At 43.5% G+C, this 20798-nt stretch overlaps 1 protein-coding gene across 4 annotated transcripts in view; it reads right to left on the bottom strand.

The window, feature by feature from the left end:
- Positions 1-20798, bottom strand: part of LOC115028483 (ankyrin repeat and BTB/POZ domain-containing protein BTBD11-A) — a 124401-nt gene continuing 103603 nt past the window's right edge. For 2 of the 4 annotated variants that reach the window (XM_029462289.1, XM_029462292.1), the window contains 15 exons: positions 18092-18305; positions 13913-14065; positions 12543-12708; positions 10794-10883; positions 8924-9025; positions 8196-8289; positions 6741-6876; positions 4786-5018; positions 3211-3416; positions 2871-2976; positions 2208-2310; positions 2046-2127; positions 1708-1776; positions 1490-1603; positions 1-1136 (listed from right to left, as the gene is read on the bottom strand). In XM_029462289.1, the coding sequence (XP_029318149.1) occupies positions 906-1136; positions 1490-1603; positions 1708-1776; positions 2046-2127; positions 2208-2310; positions 2871-2976; positions 3211-3416; positions 4786-5018; positions 6741-6876; positions 8196-8289; positions 8924-9025; positions 10794-10883; positions 12543-12708; positions 13913-14065; positions 18092-18305 (2099 nt within the window). In that variant the 3' untranslated portion in view covers positions 1-905. The remainder of the gene's footprint in view (positions 1137-1489; positions 1604-1707; positions 1777-2045; positions 2128-2207; positions 2311-2870; positions 2977-3210; positions 3417-4785; positions 5019-6740; positions 6877-8195; positions 8290-8923; positions 9026-10793; positions 10884-12542; positions 12709-13912; positions 14066-18091; positions 18306-20798) is intronic. The other 2 variants (XM_029462290.1, XM_029462291.1) reach the window with 2 other exon arrangements.

The following is a 20798-nucleotide window of genomic DNA, read 5'->3' as shown; positions in this document are numbered from 1 at the left end:
TGCCTTTGAGGACATATTTACACTTTTGCTTTAAATAAAGAACCTGTCAATCCAAATCCAGTGGGTAGAAAGTTAATAAGCAGCGTTTTCCCCGTTTTGCGAAAGTAGTCCGTGAAGTAAGCTCTGCATAAAAAGCAATATCAGGGCCGCTCAGCTGAGGAGGTGTCATGCAAAGAAAAAGTGTTTGTGGAGTTATAACAAGTTCATTTCCCCAGTTGGACGTCCGTGTTTCAAGCATACGTCAGCATAGATTTCACTGAGCGCAGTGTCGGCCGCGGTGGAAGTTCCTGTGATCAGTTTGGCCTCTGCACACAGTGGGTGTAACACAGTGAAACGTATCCAACATACAAGTGACAGAAATGTCATTCAGGTCAAACAAGTCCACCCAAAGTCCGTCTGCTGGCATTGCTACGAGTCACTCTCATTGGTTGTACAGTAGGGTTATATTTTGGCATGTGTCCAACTCTATACGATGGCGTCCACTTCCATAAAACGACGTCTGTAAACCTAAAGCTGCTTCATCGAGTTGAAATTCTACTCTACGCACAGGATGTATTTCATGCACGTGTCCTAAATGAAATACAATAAGTTTCTCTTACTGTGGGGGGGAGGGGAGGGGGGGGGGGGGTGATCAGTGGGAGCCAGTAGGACAACAGAGTTCAAGCCTCTGACAAGAAGAGGAAGTTCTCTCTGTGAATTTGTCACATATGCCAACTTTATTGGGAGGGGGGGGGGGGGCTGCATCTGGCAGAATTAAAGGGAATCCCTGACATAAAAACATCCGGCAGCCCCTCTTCAAAGACAGGTAGGGGGGGGGGGAGGGGGCTGTGTCGCAGGGCACTATGTTGGAGGCGGTGTTACATGGATGCCGTGCCTGGATCGGAGGGGGGCTTCGGGAGAGGACGTCACACCACGGAGCCCTTGGAGGTGGAGAGGTGGATGGAGTGGATGCGTGTGGCCAGAGTTTTCTCCAGGTCCAGGAGCATGTCGGAGCAGACGCCGGGGCTGGAGGCGGGGCTCTCCGCGGGAGGGGGTTCGTACAGCAGCTGCTTGAAGCCGTCGAGTTCGATCAGCAGCACCATGTTCTTCAGGAAATAGCCCTCGATGAAAGCGTTGAGCTCCAAGGCTCCAAGGAACTGCGGGGAGAGAAGATGACATCAGAGACACACGCAGAGTTTTAAACTTCTCTAAAGGGGATGAGAACGTCCGCAGAAGGTATGCACAATGAGGAGAAACACAGCAGAGCTGCGCAGCATCCGAGTGTTGATTCAGAAGTCCAGTGTCAACATGATGAAGGAAGCCGTGTGTGTGTACGGCGGGTTGTCAGAGCAACAGACCTCAGAGTTTGGACGTAAAACCAAAAACAACGACTTACAGGAAGTCAGTTAATCCCGTGTTAATCTTTAAATACAAACACCTTTCATAGCGGGATTTGTGCGACAGGTTGTATTTTTGAAATGATCTATTGAAAGTTGTGTTTGCGTCTCACCTTGGCGTGCTTGTAGAGGTCCACGCAGGTGTCCGTGGTGATGTTCTTGGAGCAGATGATCTCACAGTGTCTCTGAAGGGCCTCTAGTTGGAAGAATTTGGCTGCAGAGAGGAGCTGCAGGGAACAGTACAGCCACACAGAATGAGGCACAGGACGTGGGATTAGAAATGCTAATGCTGGCACAGTCGCTCAGCAGGCTTTGGTTAAGTCTGTCTTACCTCCATGACTTCAGTGTTGCGTATGTGCAAAGCCTCAGTGCCTCCAAAGTACAGATACTGCATGACCAACTGAAACGCAGAGAGCAGAGCTCAGTGTGTGGGAGAGCTGCAACCATTACTCCACTAACACGCAGAAGCAGCAAATGTTTGTCATCTTTCATGTAAAAATGGTAGAAAATGCTGTTTTCAGCGTCTGAAATGTGGAGATTTATATCATATTAAAGTGAATATCTCTGGGTGTTGCACCGACAAGACGTCATAATCATTAGTTGCAGCTCTTACTGACCGGATATTAAAACAAAACCACAACATAGTGAATGCTTTATTACAATTCTTACATGGAAAATATTGTACTTGACGTGGCTGATCTCGATACAGGTGTTCTCCGCTGCTGGTCGGTTCTGGAGCAGTGACTTGAACCTGGATGAAACGGATGAAATCATGACATTTGTTACAGCTGTGTAGGAAACAGACCAACAAACAGCAGAATTCTTCTTTACCTGGCTGAAGCTGTGAACAGCAGCACTTTGTGAGCATAGAAGGGTTTCCCCTCCACCAGGAAAGTAACATCAGACATGTCCTTGTTGTTCAGGAAGTGCGGGTCTGAAGGAGACGACAGAAAGATCCAATAAAAGCAAATGATGTCATTACTCCTAAACTACGGACCAGCAAGCAAGGAAAGATTAAACTAATGTGCTCATTAATTACTCGGCTATCAGTGCAACTTTATTACATTAATTCCCTTTCACTCGGGTTCTGAAAGGTTCTGCTGTTTCTTTCACTGCAAACTTAATTAGTGTGTTACGCATTAATCCTGCTCACAAAGTAACAAACCAGTTCTCTTCTGTTATTTGAGCGCCGTGGATCGAACACTAGGTGGCGCCGCAGCGCTGACACTGGACGTCTCAGTGCCTCCACGTGCTCTAATTATATGAAATGCGGAAAAAGATTAAATATGGAAATGTGTGTGACCTTTCCGAACTTTAGAGAAGGTTGTAATACCTGATAGAAAACATCATTACAGACACGCAGATGCAAATACCTGCTTCCAAAACACCTGCAGAAACCCTGAGGAGCAGAAGCAGGTTCATTAACGAGCGACCTCTGACCTCTGACCTCTCCCACGTTGAGGAACAGTCACTATTTTGAACTCTCTCTCTTACCTAAGCGCGACGTTTGCTTCCTCTTCATCTCGGTCAGCTTGGGGATGGGGAAGGGCCCGTAGCACTGGGTGAAGATGACTGACAGATGCTGGCTTATCACCTCGTTCTGCAAACACACACCAACACGAGTGAGGACGGACACTTTTCAGTCTTCTGGCCTCTGTTTCCCAACGAGCTCAAATTACATGCAAATGTATGATAATGTGGTTTGGAGTGCAACTAAATATATGCAAATATGGGGAGTTAATGTCACCCGAGCACACGAGCGCAGGACAGTTTGTATTCCCAGCAAAGCAGCCTTACTTTGTCGGATGTTTTCTCTAACGAGTGTTTTGTTTACATGCACGTGAAAGAAAGCCCCGGTGACCTTGCTGGATCGGAGGATCTGGAACATGAGCGGCAGGCCGTGCGTGATGAGCTCCTCTGTGTACTCCTCCTCCTGGATGCAGCTGAAGTCTTTGAGCAGGCCTTGGATCAGCGGGCGGCGGTGCTGCATGAAGCAGGTGCGCAGGGACTCGAGCCAGGTGTGCAGCGTCCAGGGAACACCTGGGAACACCAGCACAGCGACAGTGAATACACACAGCGGCGCCCACGCGATGTCAGAGCAGTTTCAAGGGCGACAGCACCGACCATGTTTCCATCACTTCAGTGCGAGTTGAAGGGCGATTGCATGGTGAGCGTTGGATTAGTGGAAAGTCGGAGGCTGTGGCAGGAATGTTAAGACAGCACTTATATAATTAAAGAATGTCCTGTTAAAAGAAAATGGCTGTAATGTTCTGCAACAATACGATGAGCGAATGTGTGTGTGAGATTAACATAAACAATGACATGACAGTGGAGGCTTTCCTTATCACCAGCTCAAATGTGCTGATTCCAGCTTGTTTTTAACGTTTCATAAAATCATATTACGTTAATGATTTGTTCTCTCTTTTAAATCTTGGTTGTGCAAAAACAAGCAATTAAAAAGATCTGTCACCTCGGGCTCTGGGACATGGGGGTCGGCCAAAGTTAATTCTTGACCTTGGAAACATTTTGTTCACGAAACAATCTCACCACAAGGTCCAAAGACGCTGCAGGCAGAAGACGTTTAGCTCAGCGTGCCACAAAGACTGTCGCACGCTCATATACATGCGACAGGCTGCATGCGCTGACACCTTCCACTCACTGGAAAATATGATGGCGAGCTCCTGACAGCAACAAGACGAGTTGTGTGTGTGTGTGTGTGTGTGTGTGTGAGCGCTTTATGGAAATAGGAGAATATAATACAAGTGCTCAGTTTACTTTAAGTCGACGCCTCTGGTGCTCACGAACTCTGAGCTGCTCAACATCCGCACAGGGGTCCATGCAGACCTCCACATGGACTCACCTTCAGCCTGGCTCTGTCCAAAGGTAACAACACCTGCTGACCAGCATCTCTACGACATGAGATGTCCGAGTAACACAATGTGAGCTAGGTCTGTAAACCTTCATCAGACGACGTATCATTTCAAGACATCCGAGTAAACGCCATCTGCCGAGGAGCGTGCCATCAGACCGAAAGGTCAAGAAGAGCTTCTTATGGTGAGATTGTTTTATCGACTGGAACAAATGAGTCAATTCATCCCAATCAAACGCCACATTATGCCGAATGCAGCGGGACAATGTTGGGGGTGAAAGCTGATGATTGCCACATGTACAGAATGAGCTTCAGGACACTTTTAAAATCACCACGCTCACACACCTTTGACCCGATGCTATTATTGCGTGGGATGTAAAAAGTGCTCCTTCCTGCGACTGTTTGATGAGTAGCGGTGACTGCTGAGAGCGTGTACAGGACAGGACAGGACAGGCACAGCATGAGCACATCTCCAGGACAGCTGGAGGCACCAGAGAGCGATGCATGTGTGCCAGTGAAGCATGTATTAGTAAATCTGACCTAAGCTGCGGATGTCTATGGTGATGTCCACATGGCCGTGCTCTGCGCTATGGTACATGGCCTCTCTCAGGGCCCTCAGTTTGGCCTTTCCTGTTCGCAGCGTCCCTCCGCCGTTGGCCTGCGGCGCCAACCTCTTCTCCCCGGGATCCGAACTCTCGGCCAGGATCTCCTCCAGGGACAGCACATCGCCCTTTTCCTGCTCCGACTGGGACAGCAGCTTCCGAAATACATTCCTAGAGAGGATAAGACACAGCGACAGATTGTTTTATGGTCGGGGCGAGAAGAAAAAACAAAAAGGAATCAAGCTAGCAACACCTAACGTGCCCCCGGGTCAAAGAGAAGTTAGAGAAGTTGTGAAGTGGAAGATCGCAGAGCGGGAAATGTTTCTAAATTAGACATACGAGTGTTAACTCCACATTAAGCCCATCCAGCTCTGACTCACTCTCGTGGACTTAATTAAGCTCGATGGCGTGCTCTGTTCTGTAGAGTCACAATATGTTCTCAACAAATTCACAAGTGTCTTTTTAGGGTTTTAAGAGCACTTAGACAAAAAACACCCGACGGAATATAATGGTTTATTCAACATTTTGTATTATTTAATGGAGATAATAAATCACATGATTAAGAATCCAGCTGCACTGTTGATGTGAGATGGAAGAGGCATACAGACAACACATATGATGCTAAACAAAGTAAAAAGACTATAGGCCTTAAGATAGAACCAAACTGTATTACTTATTTAATTAAATAAAACAATTATAAATCTTAAAATATTCCAAGAACCAAATCTAATTGTATTAGTTATTTAATTAAATAAAAATTAAATAAATCTTAAAATATTCCAAGAACCAAATCTAATTTTATTACTTATTTAATTAAATTAAAATTAAATAAATCTTAAAATATTCCAAGAACCAAACCTAATTTTATTACTTATTTAATTAAATAAAAAAATCTTCAAATATTTCAAGAATCAAATCTAATTTCTACTTATTTAATAAAATTAAAATTAAATAAATCTTAAAGTATTCCAAGAACCAAACTTATTTTATTACTTATTTTATTAATTAAATAAAAAAATAAAAAGAAATCTTAAGATATTTCCTGAACCAAACTTAATGTTATATAAAATATGTTACTTAATATTAAAATAGTTTGATGCTTCGTAACTCCTGTCACAATTTAACAAATAGAGTATTAAAAATAATACATTAAGCTGAAACTGAATATGTCATCTGAAAAGAAAAGTTTTCTTTTCTGCAGATTCATCGTGTACGTTGTGTCATCGCACCAGCTGCTTCCGTGGGGAGGGGCCAGGATCAACACAACATGTTTGATCACACTGATGAGAAGTCACTGGGAGGCTCGCTGCGTCACTTTGAAGCTGCTCATAAAGTGTTGTGATGCCCCTGGGGTTTACGTTTAATCCATCTCATCATTTCATCATCTTATGCTACAACAACCTCCCTCAGACACACAGGTGTTGCACATTTTGGCTTTTATAATTCCCAGAGTGCAGTGTCCACATATCTCTGGCCATGTAGTGTCCAATTCTTTCCCCACACACACTCCGCCTTCATGTCACAACCAATCCTAATGCAGTTTGAACGCTGCAGCACAAACATCACACTCTGACTGACTGTCTTAATAATGCTGCATTGTGTTTCTGGCTTCCCACTCCACTTCCTGACAGCTCTCACTGCCCTGAATGTTAACAGGCTTTGTCTATGATGTCAAACTGACGCCATAAGTGCTGCTGAATACACTGCAGCGCTTATCGTGTGTCTGACGGGGAGAGATCTGCCTCTCATATTCTGCAGGATTCTGTGAGCAGATGGAGTGTAGATGGATCAATACTGTGGTAATGGATACATCTCTGCTGACTGGCACTCGTGTGTGTGTGTGTGTGTGTGTGTGTGTGTGTGTGTGTGTGTGTGTGTGATTGCCTGTATTACCTGTGGCCATGTGCTGCTGCCAGGCTGAATGAGTTCATGTCTCCCAGCGGGGCGGAGGAGATGCCGTTTCGACACATGGTCCCGATCATGGGGTCGGCCCCTCGTTCCAAAAGCAAACTCACCAGCTCAAAGTTACCTGTGCAGGATGGAACAGGTGAATAACATGTGATGCTTTGCAACAATATATGTTGATCAGCGGAGGAATGTAACTACGAATTGTACTTAAGAACAATTTCAACACATTTGTACTTAATTATTTCCATTGTCTGCAACTTACACTATATATATATATATATATATATATTTTACGTAATATTATTTTATTTTAATATTATTTTACGTATATTTTACATAAACTATATATATATATATATATATATATATATATTATATATATATATATATATATATATATATTATATATATATATATATATATTATATATATATATATATATATATATATATTATATATATATATATTATATATATATATTATATATATATATATATTATATATATATATATTATATATATATATATTATATATATATTCTATAATTACGTAAAACGCAACATAAAGAATACTTTTACTTTTGATATTATAAATATATTATTTATATAATATTTCTGTACATTTACTTGTATATATATATATATATATATATATATATAGATATGTTCTTGTAAAGGAGTATTCTGTGGTTTTGGTACTTCTAAAGTGAACACTTCGGTGAAGCATCAAACGTTTTCACATTCACCAAATTCCACAAAGTCGTCGCTGCGAGTTAAATCCAGAGTCTGCAGCTCACAGTTGATCCCTGATGATCTGCAGAGCGTCACGAGAACACACACTACTGCAAAGTGATCTTATCTGATCCAGTCCAGACTGATACTCGCCTCGCTCACTCAACACTTCACATCCTTGTAAAAATTAATGTGACAGTAAAATAAAACAGTCGTAATGAGTCCGTGCTTAGAAAGTCTCTCACTCATTGCTAAGTATGAATCAAACGTGCTCTGGGATTGTGGTCTTTATTCCAGATGCATTATTTATAACTTAATGAGCAGAATGTTCATAGTGTTCATTATCCGAGGCTGTGTGTTTTTGAAAAGCCGGGCTAGCTGTTTCCCTCTGTTTCCAGTCTTTATGCTAAGCTAAGCTAACCAGCTGCTGGCTTTAGCTTCATCTTCAACGCACAGAGAAGAGCGTGGTATCAATCTTCTCATCTGTATCTGGACAAACAGTTCCTTTGTTTGAGTCAGTTTAAAATGTTGCTGCTTCACACGCGACTACACAGTAACACGATCATGATCTCAGAGAGTAATTGAATTGAATTAATGAGATGATTAAAGCAGAGTGAGAATGTCTTCTGGTGAGATTAAAATCCAGACTTTGTCATGACTGATCCCTGAACACTGGGGTCGAATATGAACCTCTGGAGTCTGGAGGTACCTGCAGCAGAGGCCAGCTGAAGCGGGGTCTCCGTGTAGTTCTCCGCCCCATCCTGCAGGGCGCCCTCCACATTCGCTCTGTTATCCAGCAACAACTGTGGTGGGGAGGGAGGGAGGGAGGGGAAAACAAACCAGGAGGGAGAGGAGGGAGGAAGAAAACAGGCGAGGGCGAGACGGTGTGTTACACTCAGGCTTGGCAACTGTTGGAAAGCTAAAGCAGCTCATTTAGAGATTAGCTCTGGACACTGCACACACTCCTATCTTCCTCATTAGCTTCTTATTGTTGCTGATGACATGCCTGAGCTGAGGGAGGAGGAATCAAGATGGTTTCTTTTTCCATCCCAAAGAAACTGTGATTGCGGTGGTGCTGATTAATAATTGAAATATCCTGAGGGCGACGCTGTTCATCAGGCTTTCAGCCAGTGTCAGCTCAAACAATACCCACTGCAACAACATGTGTTTTATATTTGAAATGAACAAAACACTGAGATCAGGCTCTGCTCAGACTACACACATTATTAAAAACAAACTTAATGTGGAGAGTCTGCTTTAACAAGTCCTCTCCACGTCATGACTGCACAGACAGGATCAACGACATTATTATTATTATTATTATTATTATTATTAATATGATGCACCATAATAATAATCATCATCATTATTATATCTTGGTGCAAAGGTCAGGACAAGGGCCACAGGTTAATGGTTACAGGTCATAAACGTCACTACCTGCACGACAGGGACGTGTCCGTGTAACACGGCGAAAGTGAGAGGCGTCCCCTGGCGCGTTTCAGGATAAACTGAGGGGTGCTTGTTTACTGTGCTTGGCACCTGGGAAGTCATAGGTGAAGTTCAGGGAGAGAGATATACAGCCATTAACATTCACAGCTCAGGGAGGGAGATAGGGGGGTGGGGGGTGGGGGGGAGGGTGTAAGCAAAAGAAGGGCAGTGTAAGCAAAGTAGGGCAGGTGGCAGAGGGAGATCTTCCTCCTGAGTTTCACATGAAATCTTGAGCATTACGACTTCTATGTGTCGTCTCCTCGCTGCCGAGCTCCGTCTGTGACGAGCGTTTCATTTCAAAGGGGAATGAAACCAGAGAAAACACAACAAAGACTAAAAACACTGTAAAAGACGGGCGGTGCGGACTCGTGAACAAAGCGGTGGCAGTCGAATTGAAACAGCCCCCAATGTTGTCCTGTGATTTGTGAAGTGGCTTCATCTCAGAGTGACGAACAGAAACGATTTCTAAATGTCGCCTGGAGGAGGCCTCTCTGTCGTCAGACGTAATGATGCTACACAACGGTGGGACTGTTAGTGCTCTTGTGTTCACGCTGAGGAAATATTAATTAGTTCATGGAGCTTAAAATATCCCGACTCTAGAGAAGTAGTAAAACTGCTTTACTTACGGGCTCAGTTCACCCAAATCACAATCAAGAAGAATGTTTTCTCGTTTCCCCGCGGTGCGTTCAGGGACGCAGATAGTTTTTGTTTTTATATGCTGTCTGGAGATTTCTGTTCCCAGCTCACATAGAGGAGGGGATTGTTGAAGATCTTTCCCCCACAGGACTCGCTCTGCTCAGCTTTTTCTTTTTAAAGAAACAGTCCCTATAAAACCTGTTGACGGTAAAGTCTGTGGAATATTTAGGTCGATGGTTTCCAACCTTTTTCTCTTATAAGACGCAGAAATATCTTCTCAGGTTAAAACCTGCTAGAGGAGACTTCTCACTAACACACATCGAGCTTCTCGAGCTTCTCTCTGTCACAGTGAAACAAGAAATATAAAACTGGCACGGCAGCAGTCTGCTATTCACTTATAAGACATGACGAAATAGAAGTTATCTCCACGCAACTTTAGTTACATAAGCCCACTGCAGCTCCACATCACAAGGTAAAGGAGGTAATGCGAACACACACAGTATGTAAAGTCAGCTCCACCTTTACCAGCTTCAACATTAATGCAACAATACTTATTGTACTTTTGTACATTCAGTATATTTTGATGCTTTTCTTAATGAACTGTGACGCTGTGGTAGTAAACGATCTGATTGGTCGTCCACCACTGGTTGTAATTTGGGTGAACTGATGCTTTGAGTATTTATCAACCACCTGGATGATTTATACAGACACTAAATCACAACATCAACAATGAGGTAACTGTACCTGCACACACACACACACACACACACACACACACACACACACACACAATGAGGTTCATGCTTCGTGCGGTCGCCGGTTACACTAAGTGCACACGCTTGTACAACAGTGATGCATTATTGATGCAGTTTAAAGCAAGCTGCCTGCACTGAGCGACTGATTAATTATTCTATATCATTGTTACTCTATTGCTCGTCAGTGCACTTCATGTAATAAGCTGCCAGGGGAACGGAGAGCATGCCGACAGCAGGTGGGACAGTGAAAACAGAGAGGGGGGTTGGGGGGGGGGGGGGGGGGGGGGGGAAGAGCAACACAAAGTGGTTTCATCGGTTTTCACACAACAAATGTAAATGAACATTTTGGAGCAAAAAAACAACAACAACAAAAAATGTGGAATCAAAGTGACATTTTGACGGACAGGTGGCGTCTCGTGAACACTGACCTCGCTGTTGATGTCGGCTCCGGCGTCGAGCAGCATCTGAACCATGGCCTCATCCCCGCGGACGCAGGCGTACATGAGAGGGGTCATACCCTGTGTGTGTGTGGGGGGGGAGATCGTTTTCAGCACAGGGAATTGAACTCAGGTCTAAAATAAAATGTGGTGCTACTTTATACTACAACTATGACACATTTAGACTTTGAGTTATCGGTTTGCATGCAAAGGACTAAGTGAGGAGTGATGATTGCTTTTTATATTCATTGACAAATTGTTCCACACGTCATTAATTAAAAGCACTCGCCTGCTGGAGTCGAATCTTCATCATATAACAAACTTCTAGGATTCTTTGGTCATTTCTCTTGTGGATTGCAACGCAATCAGCGAAGACCTCAAAGGTAATTAGCAGTTCCATATGGAGCTATATGCAGCTTTGCTTGTTAGTTATATAGGACAGCAAGTGTACAAATCTTTCTTTAGGTAATGCTCTTTTCCATTTTATCAGAAAGAACCTGTGAAGTGCCATATGTGCATGTTCACTGCTGGATACTAATCAGCCCCACGACTAAAAAGGACTCTAGCATTCATACATTACATGCAATTAGGTGCCAATTTTTCCCCCTCATCTCAAACTGTGAAGCTCTTAACATCTTATATCTGTACATGCCCCCCCCCCATATGCTCCCCTGACACGCACACACACATTGTGCTCCGAGCCGCAGGGTGAAGCCTCATCTGTGTTACTGCAGAGTGAAAACTAACAAAAGAACTTTGGATTGAAACAGTGCGCGCTCTTCCCACGGTGTAGCCTTTAAACAAAGCACGCTTTCAATCGTACGTCTGACCATCATGTTCAACACGGGCCTTTTGCGACTCGCTCATAACACGCAAAAGCACTTTATGTGGAAGACCGTTATCCCTTTGTGGTGATCCATTCGTAAATATTTCCTGGACGCCGATCTACTTAATCAGCAGACAGCTAAAGGGCGATATGAGCAGCGGACCCTGATGATCCTCGTGATGAGTCTCAGCTGTGATGACAGACTCAAACCTGGTCCTCTGTCAGTCAATACAAGCTGTAAATACTGAACGCCACGCTAATAATCTGAGCGTGTGGTATGAATCAACCTGCCAGTAGCTGGGCACAACACAATATAGGTATATACTAGAAAGTAAACTGGAAGAGGGCTTTGTACAAACCTCCATATCGAGTATCTGACCTGCCAAGAGCTTCTTAAACGAACTTAACCAGGCACAGCTTTCTGACCGCGGAAAATCAGATTGCACTATTAGCTTCCACTTAGCAGCGCGGGGAATAACCAATATTTCCATTTACTGAGGAAAGTAGAAAATCCCATGTGACATTAACACGTGGACGCAGTAAGTCTGAGATATCGACCCGGCGGTCGAACCAAACCCATCAACGCTCAGGACAGTGTTGCAGTATCAGCTACAGACGGAGCATTAGCATTTAAATTGTGAGGATTTGCAGCTTTTATTGTTTTTACGTGGTGACGAACAAACTATCTTTGGGTTCTGGAGAGTTGGTCGGACAAAGACAGGACACCCCATTGGGCTTTAGAAAAATGTTTTTTCAATTAGTAAGATTAAAATCCACAGATGATTGGATGATCATTAGTTGTAATGTTTTTGGTTCGGTTCAGTTTGTCGGGATTACGTAGAAATAGGTGTAGGTGTGTTAATGATGTGAGTACATGTAGGAGTGTGTGTGTGTGTGTGTAAAGTGTTAAGCACCTGTTCGCTCATGCTGTTGAGGCCATCAGGCCCCAGCAGGTTCACGGCCTGCTTGACCAGGTCCGTCCGTCCGCAGTTGAGCATCCTGAAGCCCAGATCCTGCAGGAACTTGGCCTCCGTGGAGGCGGCGTCCAGCTTTCTGGTGGCACAGAAACAATCCTCCGCTCTGCAGAGAGAAACAGCAGATCCATTACTGTGATTATTACTGCTTCAACACGGGGTATTGTGAGATTAACTCTATGAGTTCATTTCAAATATTGAGCTGTTTGTATTCAACGTCAATCTGCTCGTGTCTCGACTTTCCTCCTTTCCTAAAGTAGCTTTCCTCCAGGTGAGGCTTTTGCTATGACTCATTATTACTCGTTCTCCCGTAAAGCCTCTTAATCCAAGCAGTGAGCAGCTGTCACAGCTGATGTCTCCGCTGGGTCACCGAGGAGCCGCTTCATGATGTTTGTCAAATGTTACGTGACAATTATACCTGACACATGTAAAGATATGTTAATTGAGAATTCACACCTCTTAGTGTTTCATTTTTGTTTTCTTCTGCAAGTATTTGAAACGTGATACGACTCTTGACCCACAAAGCCGCTGACTGAGCCGCCATGTGACAAATATTATGCACAGCTTCATGACTGCTGGGGTGTTTGTGAAGGAGGGAAGAGAGAAGATTTATCCCCGACTGACCGACCGCACGACAATGTAGTCCCAAAACTCTGCTGAATAAATGTAGCTTCAGCCACCAAGATTGCTGAACATCTAGATCTAGGGTCAAAGATAGCACGATAACACTTAGTCATAGCAGAACAATTGAATTACAACATGTCCTGCTTTCAAACTGACACAGGGACTGATCTCACTTTATAAGCCTTTGCTTTGTGCTGACTTGACCTTTGACTCCCTCTCTGTTATTATGACAGTGTAGCTTTTGTAACTTGCGTGTTATAATTACTACTACTGATATTTTTGAGCTGTATCAAATGTTTTACTGACTAGTAGGTACTGATATAGTACTTTTATTGTTGTTTTTGTTGTGGTTTTGGTCCCTTTTGCCTTGGAGTTTCCCTTATGATGTAGTTTCTTTCTTGTGGACCCCGGGAAGAGCAGAGCTACCTTGGTAGTGGCTGATGGGGATCCAAATAAATAAATAAAATAGATTATAGATGCTTAGGAAGACACTTTATTGGGGGAGAATGTATTAAGGATGTGAACAGATGTGTACATAGCTGGCCCATCTGTTTGTCCTGGGACATCTCTGAGTTGAGCTCCTGGGCTTATGGGTAATATTTTAGTAAACATAAAACACTTGAAGCGAGAAACTCGCTGAGGTTTAACTAAGAGCAGCTTTCTTGTTACAAGCATCATATCCTCACTTTATTTGTCGTGGTTCACAGTCCACACCGGGGAGCAGCAGCCTGGCGGCCTGCCTCACGTCATCGCTGTCCACAGAGAAGCTCCGTCGATGCTCAGTGTGGGCGACCGCCACCCGGATCCACTCCATCAGCGGAGGCAGTACCAGGAACGGCCTGCAGGGGAAAACAAAGGTTTGTTTTGCTCACCTTGAAACCTCAAGGAATGAGTTAAAAGGATACAAATTACACTTAAAACAACTTACCAATGTAATGTTTTATTAATATGATCCCAAATGAACACACACACACACACACACACACACACACACACACACACACACACACACACACACACACACACACACACACACTGCTGCTCTATTCACCTTTCAAATAAAATCACATAATAGAGACTTTGGTGCAACGCTGAGCACACAAACTTTCTAATTAAAGATGCCCTTACAGATAACTGAAAAGGCAGCGACACCAAATCAATATTTATCATTTATATGTCAGATAGTCCAGAACAGAAAGAGATCTGGATGCTGCAACCTCCCTAAACGCTGTTATTACCTTCTTTAATCAAAATCAGTAATGGGTCTTGCCTGGCTGACATGTTCATATTTCATCATTTATTTCCAGGACAAGTGTGTGTGTGTGTGTGTGTGTGTGTGTGTGTGTGTGTGTGTGTGTGTGTGTGTGTGTGTGTAGTCTCTATACACATAACCTGTAAATCACCTATTCTCTGTCTCTGTGTCTCCCTTTCCCTTCATCAGACATTTGTGCTTTAAAAAAAAAGATGTCGATCAGAAACACCTGGATTGATGGCCATGTCGGTGATTAGCTTAGCTTAGCATAAAGACTGGAAGCAGCGGGAAACAGTTAGCCTGTTAAAAGTAAAACAATACAAGCACCAACATCTCTATCTTGTTTATTTAATTCATACACAAATAGAAATATAAAAATGTTTAAATCTGTAGAGTTTTATGTCATTAATTGAGCGTTTGCTACTTTGCGTTCTCGCACGCCACACATGCTAACGCCGTCTACAGTGATAATGACGGAAGATTACCGCTTGAAACTCAAAGTAATGTTTTGATTTCAGACAGAGGAAGACAACAGCAGCCTTTCTTTCTAGTCTGTAACCGTCATTCTGCCAGATGAAATCTCCATTTGTACAGATGCAACTGTAGCTACCTTATCTAATTAAGCTAACATTAGCTTCGAAACAGCTAACACATAGCGGTCATAGCTAAACTCCCCCTTATTCACATCCCGCAGTTGAGCATTGTGCATTATATATATGTTATCTATCAAACACTTATTTACCTAACGTGGTGGAACAACTGTCTGTACTCTTGTATGTTTCCACATTTAATTATAATATATATTCTGTGTCTAAGATATGAGTCAATCTGCTGGCAGTGTGCATTCAGTACATTCTCCTCATTCATAATAATGATGCTCTCAGGCTGATAATAAGGGCTCTCTGTATAAGTGACAAAAAGAACATCCATGGTCTATACAGCTTCTATTGGCCATTAAAGCAGCTCCTTTCACTAGCTTCTCATATTCAGGTATTAAGAAGGATTTCTCTTCCTATTTGTATGTAGGCATCATTACTATGACCTTTTTATGAACCCGACTATTCACGATACAGTTAGCAACAGATGCACTTACAGTATTCTGCAAGAGAGATGTATTCTGGTAGAGCTGGAGTAATTCTGACTCGCCAGATCTCAGTCCAGATTTTCCTTTAAGGCTTTTCAAAACCAAACAAACCTTAAAACCCGGAATCAAATTGGCTGATTCCATGTTTACAGTCAGTTAAATGATATTATGAATCCATCAGTAATGGTCCCTGTAGAGCTTTATTCCCTCATGACCCTCTGGCAAACACAACAGAGAGAAACCATTTGGGAGCGTTGTGCAGCTGCCTCGTCCTTCTCTAGTTTTGCTGTAAGCACGTGTTTAATCAAGGGAGCAGCTTTTAGATATTGACGCACTGTGTTTGACTAGTAGATTTTTGTGTGAATCAGATTCTCATTCCACAACCAAAGCTATCCTCGTCTTTACACCTACAGTCTGCCAGGAATTTGAACTCTGGCAAGAGTTTTTAAAAAAAGCAAGGTCTCCGCTGCTGTTTGGCTGACTAATGTTCAGACCTCCTCCCTTCCTCAGAGCTTATGCTCTAACTGATGTTTGCCTCCCAGAAAGACATATCTACCGTTCTGGGTTTGCAAAAGAGGGAGGCCCAGTCTGGAATGAAAACAGTGAGGGTAATGTTATCCATGGATACAGACAGCAGGCCTGCAGCGACAACCAGAGCTGCCAGTGTAAGAAGCAAACATCCAGGCCAAACTCCTGAATATATCACAAACCATAATCTACTGCGGCTCTGCTGCTATTTTAAATTCCTCTAGATGCTTCACCTTTCTTACAAACTTAAAGAATTGGAGCAATACAAAAAAACAAAAGTTTACTTCTGAAGCTAAAAGGTGTAAAAGTCATTCAAACAATTTACTTCAATCATTTTTCACCTTACAAAGGCTTATTTGAAGCTTCGCCAAACAACCTCAACTCACTTAATCATATTCTCCCTCGCTCTCATCCCGTTGTGTAACTCAGGCCCTTTCTACTCGTCTTTAACCTTTCAGCAGAATGCTAAATAGAGAGTTTTCTCTCCGGGGACTCGAGGGCCTGCTGACATGTCACTCCGCCTGACATTCCTGGTGATCCTCGGGGTCGACAGGAGTTTTATCTCCTCAGATTGATGGGAAAATGTTGGAAAATCTGTCCATCCAAGTGAAGTGCCCCTGGTTCCCATCAATCCCATCAATGCCTAGGGAAGCGTCAGCGCCCACCAGCCCACACAGCTTGTTACGGGAACGCTTGAGGGGCGAAAAACTTTAGGAAGAAAGTAGGAATGTCTGTACTAACCTTTAAACCAGTTGAAATGAATCTAGCTCCAGAGTGCACTAACTGACAGAAGCAATATGGTTGAAAGGATATATGTGTTTACCTATCAAGACGAAGAGCTTTTACAGTGTGTAAAGTGTGCCAGAAATGTTGGTGATGGATGTTTTTGGGTGATTGGATTTCAACTTACACACATTTCTCCGAGATAGAAATCGTCTTGCTGCTTGATTTAAAGCTTAATGAGTGGAGGCAAAGGACCACATATCACAGTGTACAAGTTAGCTAATTGACTAAATGCAATGGATCAATATGGCTTTTTTTTTGGCTCTTTGGGGAACTTAAGTTTTTGCTGAGGCATTTAAAAGTCTTCTCCAAATGCAGCCAAGCTTTCCATTGCCCAAATTGATCCTTGGGGGAAAGTGTTGAAAGTTGTTTAAAAGAGTTCAGGGGATCTTTTACAACTGTTAGAGGACGGATATATCACGTGACTTCACTCAGCCTAACCACATAGTTGTTGCCTAAACGATACCAAGTAGTCTTGTTGACAAAGCCAACTGTATTCTGTTTCCCTGGATTGGAAGCCAATTGTTGTCAGTAACCTGGATGTATTCATCACAGGGTATTGCAAGTAAAAAAACATATTTGCCAGTAGTTTGCTAATTGCTGAAGTGCAATATCACCACTCATACCCTAAAGTTAAGTATCATAGAACCTTTACCACGGGGTTTTACACTTTGTTGGCGGTTTGAAGATAACTTTAAACTGGTTAAGCTGGTGTTCAGTGTCTGATTGCACCAGTTGTGAGGGTACACCATGCACAACGCTCCAGAGGTTTACCTCAACCAATGAGATTATTTATCTGTGAGAAACACCTGCAACAAAAGGATGAAGCTGGTGATTCAAACTGGTGAACTTCTGTTCCCACACTGGTTTGTTTGAGCTTAACCCAAGCAGTCTGCTTTCATACTGGTTCAAATCGTTATGATATACGTGTAATTATCTCCCCATTGTGCAGCTGTTCGCCCTCTTTGTTGAGAAATAATCTCCTGTCCATTCTTACATACTCAGGGAAACTAAAGAGACTCTTAAACATGACTGAAGGGCGTGCAATAATCCACAAGCACTGCATGTTTTGCTTCTTCACGAGGACAAAATGCCACCAATGTTGCAATCTATCTAAGTCCACCTAATTTAGGGGGACTTGGATACGGCTTCTTGGACGGACTTGGGGAAACTAAAGGAAAAGTGTGAAAGCAGCGTCATCTCCCGAGTTGGACTCACCTCTCGGTCTGTAAGTTGACTTTGGAGGGCTCAACGTTGGGGTTCTCCCATTCCATCTGTGGGCAGTGCATGAAGTAACACAGGGTGTAGAGGGCCTCGGGCTCCCAGTGCACCATGGTGGTGTTGGTGGTCTTCTGGTGGACCGGAGTCCCATTGCTGGAGTTCTTGATGTGCAGGGGCTGGAGGTGGTGCATGGCCCGGGATACCAGATCACCTGGAGGACATATTCATACATCAGAACCGTGCGTGGATTTTACCGACACAGTAAAACGATGCAGGGAAAATAAAAATGACAGAAATATAAATTCATTAGAAGATAGAAAAAATAGCATTGTGTGTAGTACACGGGGGAAACATGTAGTATAAGAAAAGTCCTCCCTACGCATTACTGTCTCCACCACTCGTTCGTCATACCAGTACTCGCAGCACAGACTCACCCCCCCATTAGCACACCTTCTGATTCACATATGCTCACAGTCCTTGCTGAGGGAACTGCTGCCTTGAAATGAAATGTTATGCACATTGTGCCTCTTTCAGTGAATCACTTAGAAGGCTGGGCTTTTATTCGGCTATTTTTCTCCTGGTTTGCTAACGTGATCATTGAGAGAGTCATACGGAAACTACAATATACGTGTCAGTGTGCATGTGTGGGTGCATTTTTTTAAACCTTGTGAACTTTCTGCCGGGAGGAAATGTGATTGTAGGCTGCGAGAGAAAAGACAGACTCAGATTCAAGGCTAGCAGTTTCCCCCTGTTTACAGTCTTTGTGCTAAGCTAAGCTAACCTTCTCCCGGCTCCATCTTAACACCTAATCGACAGGTATGAGAGAAGATGTGTGGGCGATGACTCAGGGGTCTGGAACCAACGGACGTTCTCAAAACAATAAGAGCGGTGGCCTAAAATATAAATAATAATAAGATTCAGAGAACAGAGATTAAGTAACCCTTTACTCGAGGCAGCATAGAGAACATTTTCTGCCATTTTACCAAATTACTTTTAGTATGAACTTGTTTCAAGCCGAGCCTGTCCACAGCGGGAGCCGGGAGCGATAGAAAGTGGGAGAACAGTTTGGAACACCAGAAGAGGTGCGAGATAGAGAGTCATAGGATTTTATCGATGAGTTCATTAGTGATGTATTTTAACGATATAGCTCTGAGAGGGGAACACGCTGCACAGTGAGCCTGCACTGTGGATGTCCCCATTGATCTAATTATTTACTTCGCTTATTGGAACGCTGGAGGTTTGAGGCTTACGGGAGAACACAGACAAGAAGACACCGCAGCCTGGATCCTGTGAGTTCCTGCATTCACGTACTGCATGCACGAGCAATATGAGAATAAAACAATACGTGTGAAGCTCTGAGCTGCAGTGCAACAGTAAACACATCGCAGCACACACACTTGATTGTTTTTCGTTCCAAAAATACCCAGTCTGAGGAACGTTGGCCTGTTTTGAAACCTCATTGCTTCGACAGAATGACACGGTGAGAGTGCGCTCCGAGGTTCTCCATCTGTCAGACTAAAGGCCGCTGACAGAGTTCACAGGCAGCGAGACGTAAACAGAGCTCCAGGGAGCCTCATAGTTATCTACAAAGAATTAAATACATCAATAAATCATTGAAAACAAGGGAAGCCATGCCCCCTTTTCTCCGTTTAAAGATGTGTGGCACGATGAGACTCCAATCTCCAGCTATGACACATCCGACAAACATGATTAGGTATGTTCCCGTAGTGCGACTAGTCAGGGGCAGCTCCTGGAGGGACTCAAAGACCTTTAACAAGCACCACTCTCAGACTACAGATGTCAATGCCTTTCGGGGAACTAACATAGTTAGTAGGAGTTTTGTCAATCAGCGTCTCACTATGACTGATGGGGTTCTACATGAGCGCAGCGCTTTCTGCTAAAGTACAAACTCTTCTGACTGGTTTGAAAATATGTGCACTAATCAGAGTTTGGCATGAGCATATTCACAATTGTGTAACAAGAACAATCAATACATGACAACAATCATTAGCTTCTTGACTGCACGGTGCAGCTTGCAGACCGTTCTGCAGCATTTAGCTCGAAACACCAACCAGGCGGATTCATTCATCACAGAAAACTGTCCACTGCAGGTAAAGTCTCCCGTGCTACTCCGTGCGCTACTGGCCTGAATATTAAGGAGATAACACAAAGAGGCCCGTGCTCAGTGGGAAACAATACAGAGAAACAGTAACTCCAAGAACTGACGCCGCCACCCCAGGGCTTGCAGAGCATAACAACCAAGTCACGTCCGTGAATAAAAGACATGTAGTTGTTTACCACAACAAACAGTCAGCGTCGTCCGCCACTACGCACTACCGCAGCTGTCCCTCCGAGCTGATAATCAAGCGTTCTTTGCGGTCGCTAATTGTTCTTGTGACTTTGGTTTTGTACAGGACAACATTTGCTTCCATCTTCTTTGCTGTAATTATCCAAGCAACTCTCCTATGGGGTTCATGCTTCAGCTCATTTGTATTAATCATAGGGGACAAGCTTAGTGTCGTCCTGCTCGGAAGGACTCATTAAAGAGCAGAGCTTTGTTCCTTATTCCCCGAGAAAGAACGATGAAACAGCAGCGAGCAGAAAGTCCTGAAAGTCTTTCTGTACTACAGTACAACCAGTGCACGAGAGGGAAGGCAAGTTTAAGGTGCTAACAAGTTAAAAGTTCAAACTCTTTTCACTTCTG

The sequence above is a fragment of the Cottoperca gobio genome, chromosome 23 (assembly GCF_900634415.1).
Source record: "Cottoperca gobio chromosome 23, fCotGob3.1, whole genome shotgun sequence".
In the NCBI taxonomy this organism is placed as follows: domain Eukaryota; kingdom Metazoa; phylum Chordata; class Actinopteri; order Perciformes; family Bovichtidae; genus Cottoperca; species Cottoperca gobio.
This window is presented reverse-complemented; position numbering and strand designations above follow the sequence as displayed.